The sequence below is a fragment of the Lathyrus oleraceus genome, chromosome 4, assembly GCF_024323335.1.
Source record: "Lathyrus oleraceus cultivar Zhongwan6 chromosome 4, CAAS_Psat_ZW6_1.0, whole genome shotgun sequence".
Lineage (NCBI taxonomy): Eukaryota > Viridiplantae > Streptophyta > Magnoliopsida > Fabales > Fabaceae > Lathyrus > Lathyrus oleraceus.
Window position 1 is genome coordinate 323,159,179 of NC_066582.1, and position 7,126 is coordinate 323,166,304.

The 7,126-nt window shown below is 33.6% G+C and overlaps 1 protein-coding gene across 1 annotated transcript; it reads right to left on the bottom strand.

Moving 5' to 3' along the window:
• Positions 1-6,291: 6,291 nt before the first annotated feature.
• On the bottom strand, positions 6,292-6,765 carry LOC127137282 (secreted RxLR effector protein 161-like). Its single transcript, XM_051063752.1, has one exon. The coding sequence runs from the start codon at positions 6,763-6,765 to the stop codon at positions 6,292-6,294; it is 474 nt and encodes a 157-aa protein (XP_050919709.1).
• Positions 6,766-7,126: the final 361 nt, after the last annotated feature.

The following is a 7,126-nucleotide window of genomic DNA, read 5'->3' on the forward strand; positions in this document are numbered from 1 at the left end:
CATAAATTAATACAAAACCAATTGTCCATACATAATGATTAAAACATAAACTTAAAAACAAGAAAACTCAGCATAACAAAAAAACAAGAAACAAACACTTTAATCATTTTAATCACTTTAAGCACTAATAAAAAAATAGACAAATAACACATATTTTAAAAAAAGCAAAAATCTTGATAACGTTCAGATGTAATCGATTACCCTGAGAGGTGTAATCGGTTACACTATGCAAAAACGCTGCAATGAGTCACATAAGCAGGCATGTAATCGATTAAAGATTCATGCAAGCAGGCATGCAATGAGTCACGCAAGCAGGCTTGCAACCGGAGCGAACATTTCTTCAAAATCAATTCCTTCCTCTTGACTGTATCCTTGGGCCACCAACCTTGCTTTGTTTCGAACAATTATACCATTCTCATCAAGCTTGTTCTTAAACACCCATCTGGTACCTATGATGTGTTTACCACTTGGCCTAGGGACAAGTTCCCAAACTTGATTCCTTTCGAATTGGTTTAACTCTTCTTGCATTGCAACTATCCATTGGTCATCTGCTAAGGCTTCATCAACTTTGAAAGGTTCAATTTGTGAAACAAACGCCATATTCAAGCATGCATCTTTGAGATTTAATCTTGTTGCAATGCATTGACTAATATCACCAGTGGCTTTATCAATTGAATGATCTCTATGAGTTCTCCATTATTTAGGTAGATCATTATCATTTGATTCTTGTTGAATTGGTTATTCATGATGTTCCATTTGATTATCATTGTTGACTTGGAAGTATCTTCTTGAGGAACATCTACAATATCATCATCATCATCACACAAAACAACATCCTCCTTGGAGGGGTTAGTTTCATCGAAAGAAACATGCATAGATTCTTCAATAGTTAAAGTTCATTTACTATAAATTCTATATACTTTACTAGAGAGAGAATAGCCAAGAAAAATACCTTCATCGTACTTTTCATCAAATTACCGAGGTTGTCTTTGTCATTGTTTAAGATAAAGCATTTGCACCAAAAAATGTGAAAATAAGCAATGTTGGTTTCCTTTCTTTGAAAAGTTCATAAGGAGTCTTTTTCAAAATAGGTCTTATAATAACTCTATTACTTACGTAGCATGTTGTGCTTACCGCATCCACCCAAAAATATTTTGGAAGATTCGAGTCGCTAAGCATTGTTCTTGCAAGTTCCACGAGTGACCTATTCTTTCTTTCCACTATTCCATTTTTTAGGAGTCCCTTGTTCCTGGAAATTGTGAAAGATTCCATGTTCTTCGCAAAATTATTCAAAATAGGTGTTTTGGAATTCTCCGCCATGGTCGCTTTTTAAGGAGGCAATTTTTAGTGATTTCTCATTTTGGATTTGCCTTGCATACTTCTTGAACGCCTTGAATGCATCACTTTTCTGCACTAAAAAAATGTCCAAGTATATCTAGAAAAATCATCAACAATAATGAAAGCGTATACATTACCTCCGAAGCTTCTTGTTCTTGATGGACCAAATAAGTCCATATGCAACAATTGTAGTGGCCTTGAAGTGGACACCACATTCTTAGGTTTGAAAGTTGATTTGGCTTTCTTTCCCTTTTGACATGCATCACATAATATATCTTTGATAAACTTCATCTTAGGCAATCCAATGACAAGATCATGCTTGACTAGTTTATTCAAGTGTTCCATATGAATGTGAGAAATTCTCTTATGCCATAGCCATGCGTCATTGTTGTTCACCATGAGGCATTTTACCTTCAAAGACAAATTATCAAGTGAAATCATAAATATATTATTGATTCTTTTACCTTTGAGTTTTACCTCATTGGTGACTTCATCTTCAATCAAGCATTCATCTTTTGTAAACTTGATCTTGAAGCCTTTGTCACAAAGTTGGATAATGATTAGAAGATTATTCTTTACTCCTTCAACATAAAGAACATATTCAATGGTTGTGAAAGGCAGTGCTCCAACTTTGCCTATGCCAAGAATCTTTCATTTGTTGTTATCTCCATAAGTAACATAACCCTTGTCCTTAAGCACTAGATTTGAAAATTTGTTTATGTCTCCCGTCATATGCTTGGAACAAAGACTATCTAGATACCATAGATTTAATGTGGCTTTCAAGTATACCTACAAAACAAATTAAATTTTTTTAGGCACCCAAATTGCTTTGGGTACTTCATAATTAGTACCTTTCTTTACCAACACGTAATGCCCACTTGCCACACTATAGTTTCTAAGATAGCAAACATTAGGTATATGGCCACTTATACCACAATAGTAACAAGTTGGAACAAAATTGATTTTATATATAGAAACATATGATTTCTTTTTAGCAAATCTTTTCCTTTTAGGATAATGATGAACGACCTTTGCTTTGGTCACTTTCTCTTTGGTAGATTGTTCACTAGCCTTAACAAAAATGGTTTGGTTAGAACTTAGTTTAGAAAATTTTGAATAACCAAGACCACTTTTATCATTTGAATATCTTTGATGGCTAAGAACACCTTCCAATCCAACTTGTCCTTTCTCATATCTTTCTAAAACTCTTTTTAGTAGGACAAGTTGAAATGAAAGTGACTCACAATTTTTACATACAAAATTCTATTTTTGTTCACTTATGACATTTTGTTTTTCCATTTCAAACTCTTTCTCCATAGTGTCAATTATTTCTTCAAGAGATGTAATTTGTTTCTTTTGACTTAAAATGGTTTTGTACAAAATTTTGCATTCATTAAGGAGTTCATTTATAACATCTTGTGCACTATGATCATAAATGGAAAATTCGTTACTAACCTCTTCTTCATCGCCGGAGTGGTGCGAAGCTATCAATGCTATATTTGTACATTCGTCCCTATCTGAATTTGATGAAAAACTTATGTCATTACGTCCCATGCAACATAATCCTTTTTATTTTTTGGTCTCCTTCTTGCTTTAGAAGTCACCTTTCTTGGAAAGTTTCAGACAATCCGACTTTATATGACCTTACTTACCATATTTATAACATGTAACATCTTGTGTAGAAATGGACGCCTCCTTTTTCCAAAAAGATTTCTTTCTATTTGCATAGTTAAACAATTTATCATTTTTACCAAAGAACTTACCGAGTCTTTTAACAAGAAGCATAAAATTCTCATCTTCTTCAGGATCATCATTTGTTCGTTCTTCTTTTGAGTCGACTTTTAGAGTGATACCTTTGGACTTTTCTCTTTATTTTCATGTTGTTCAAGTCTTCCAAGTTCTAATTCGTGTTCTTGAAGCTTTCCTAACAATGATACAGATGTCATGGTCAAGAGACTCTTCTTCTCGCATATGGCCGTTACTTTCGGTTACCATTCTCTTGTCAATGATCTAAGTATTTTAAGGTTAATATCGTCATTTGTGAAGGTTTTTTTGAGTGCAATCAAATGATTCGTTAAATGGACGAATCTCTTCTGCAATGCAACGATGGATTCTCCGGGATTCATTCTGAACATTTCATATTGTTTACTTAATGTGTTCAATTTGGATCTTTTTACTTTAGTAGTTCCTTCACGTGTCTCCACCAAATAGTCCTAAATTTATTTTGCCGATTTACATTGAGAGATACAGAAAAACTCATCCATACTTAATGCACTTTAAAGAATATTGATAACTTTCGTCTCATTTAGAATATTTTTCTTGTCATCTTCATCATAGAAGCCTTTAACCTTAGGAGTGCTAGCACCATTAACCACACTAATTGGAATATGTGGACCATTTTTTACGGTTTCCCATATGCCTTCTCCTTGTGTCTCTAGATGTGCCTTCATGCGGATTTTTCAGAAGTCAAAATATTCACTAGAGAATAGAGGAGGCTTGCTGCTACTACCACCATCTTTGAAAACCGAACATGTTCTGGATCTACGGAGCAAGTTACCAACAACCCGCTCTGATACCAAATGTAAGTTGAGTATGCGCCTAAAGGGGGGGGGGGGGTGGATTAGGTTCTTTGAAAACTTTTTCCGGTTTTATGAAAACTTGTTCTTTCTTTTCTAGTTTGGTTATGCAATGAAACGGTAAAGTGAGGAAAATAAAGAACACCGAGACGTATATCGGTTCCCTTCAAAATCCGAGAGTACCCCATCCCCCTTACCACATGTAAGAGATTTTATTATTGTTAGATTTTATGGACAAGACAACCTAGTCTTTTTATACAAACTCTAACAAGAACACCAAGAACAATCCTCTTGGATTTTTCACTAAGTTCAAAAAGAGAATAATCCTCCCTTTAATGAACCTTTTGTTTCCAATAGTCCTGGACAACAAGGATAACAAGAACAATATGAGTTTTTTGAAGTTTTTGAAAGATGGAACAATATATCAATCTATTGATTGATCTTCTCCTTTTAAGAAATCAATTCTCTTTATGACATACAAGTGCTCTAAGAATGGTATGGATGAAACTATATGAATGTATAATGAAAATTTTGTGTAGAAAGTTTCACCAGAAAATTTAATCAAGAACACTTGAGAAAATTTGAAAAGATGAAGAGAAAAATTGTTTGAAATATTAGTGTGAAGGAGGTGAATTCAAATTCTGAAAATATGTGGTATATATAACCCTTAAACACCTTTCTAAATGGACATGATTCATGAATGGATACCATGATTCAAGAACACAATTTAGAAAAAAAATCATGAAAAAATGCATTTATTTATGGCACTGGTTCAGTGGTAATCGGTTACCCAATATGGTGTAATCGGTTACACCTGAACCAACGTTAAAACATTTGAAAATTTTCACCATGTAATCGATTACCCAAAACATGGTTACCGATTACCTGCTTTAAAAATTGTCACAAGAGGCAGCGCAGACAGCTGGTAATCAGTTACTTCAAACCTGGTAATCGATTACCATCAAGGCTGAATGACCAAATGTTGTTGAAAATGAATTATAAGGCACAAATGAAAATATTTAAGAGTCCTAAATGAAACATGACATGCATGAATGAAACTCTTGAGCACTTGAATGAACATAGAGATGTTGAGAATTTTATACCTTAATAATTTGATCAATTCAATAGAAATCTTCAAGACTTGAAATCCTTTTATAAGTGAAGCTTGACTTGTGCTTGAGTCTTGAACCATTCTTTTTGCGATACACATTTCCTTGTGGAGCATGTTCATCAAAACACTTTGAGATGCTTGTCTTCACATTCTCCCCCTTTTTGATGATGACAACTCTTTATTGAAAGTTTTATCCAATCTTGCTTTCTTTAACAATTGTAACTTCCCATGATCGAAGTTCCCCCTTGATCCGTGATTAAGAGAATTTTAAAAGTAATCGCTAGCTGCATTGTTAGAGAAATATACAAGAACCAAATATATCTTCTTCCCCTTTGTCATTAGCAAAAAGGTGGGAAAAACTAAATAATGAACAACCATATGTTGTATGATAATATAACATATTATATGAACACATAAACAAATAAAAAAACAACCAAAAACACATAACTTAATACAAAACAAATTGTCCATAAATAATGATTAAAATATAAACTTAAAAACAAGAAAACTCATCATAACAAAAAAAAACAAGAAACAAACACATTAATCATTTTAATCACTTTAATCACTTATTAAAAAAAAGACAAATAACACATATTTAATAAAAAGCAAAAATATTGATAACATTCAGATGTAATCGATTACCCTGAGAGGTGTAATCTGTTACACTGCAAAAACGCTGCAATGAGTCACGCAAGCAAGCATGTAATCGATTACTTAATAAGGGGTAACCGATTACCTCAATAAAAAAAACAGAATGGTCACCAGGATCAGCATGCAATGAACTTTAAGAAACCAACACTTACACATGTTATTAAATATCCTTGGGCATTTTTATATGAAACAAACATGTCATACGAACATTATAAAGGCACAAAAAATTAATTTTCTCAAAACTCATGTAAGAAAACACATACATAAAATTTTAAATGAAAATTTGAGGTAATGAGAGAGTGTACCTTTGTGTTTGCACTGATTAACTTTGAAGAATCAAATGTCACAATCATCTAAAATATCAAGTTCCCTCTGAATTTTGTAAAATGATTCCTTCGAGAGAGGTTTTATGAATATGTCAGCAAGCTGATTATGTGTATCCACAAACAAGACTTCAACATCACCTTTGAACACATGATCACGTAAGAAGTGATGTTGAATGCCTATGTGTTTAGTACGAGAATGCATCACTGGATTCTTTGTTATATTTATTGCACTTGTGTTCACACATCGAAGTGGTATGCATCCAAGATTTAGTCCGAAATCACTCAGTTATTGCTTTAGCCATAGAATTTGAGCACAACAACTCCCTGTTGCTATGTATTCTACTTCTGTGGTGCTAAGAGAAACACATGCTTGTTTCTTACATGCCCAAGAAAGTAATACATTTCCTAGGATGTTACATGTTCCACTTGTACTTTTTCTATCAGTTTTGCAACCTGCATAATCCGAGTCAGAATATCCAATTAAATCACATATACTACCTCTTGGATACCATAGGCCGACATTCGTTGTTCCTTTGAGATACTTCATGATCCTTTTAACAGCGGTAAGATGCAATTCCTTTGGATTGGCTTGAAACTGCGCACAAAGACACACACTAAACATTATATCAGGATGGCTTGCCATCAAATATAGTAAGGAACCAATCATACCTTGATACTTTGTGATAAAAACACCTGATTCATCTTGATCAACATAAGTTCCGGATCCCATTGGAGTAGACACTGCCTTGCAACTATCCATGTCGAATCTTTTCAACAACTCTTTGTAGTACTTTGATTGGTTGATGAAGATTCCATCCTTTAGTTGCTTAATTTGGAGTCCAATAGTTCATCTTACCCATCATGGACATCTCGAATTCTCCTTGCATCATCAATGAAAATTCTTCACACATTTCTTTATTTATTATGCCGAATATGATATCGTCAACATAGACTTGAACCAATACAGTGTTACCTTTTATTTTCTTAATGAACAAGGTCTTATCAACTTTACCTTTTTCAAATCCTCTTTCACAAAGAACGTTACTAAGTCGATCATACCACACCCTTGGTGCTTAGTTTAAGCCATAAAGATATTTTTTCAACTTGAAGACATGTGAAGG

What these genes read in the sequence shown, in the direction of transcription:
- LOC127137282 (XM_051063752.1), bottom strand. Translation starts at nt 6,765, where the DNA reads ATGGATAGTTGCAAGGCAGTGTCTACTCCAATGGGATCCGGAACTTAT.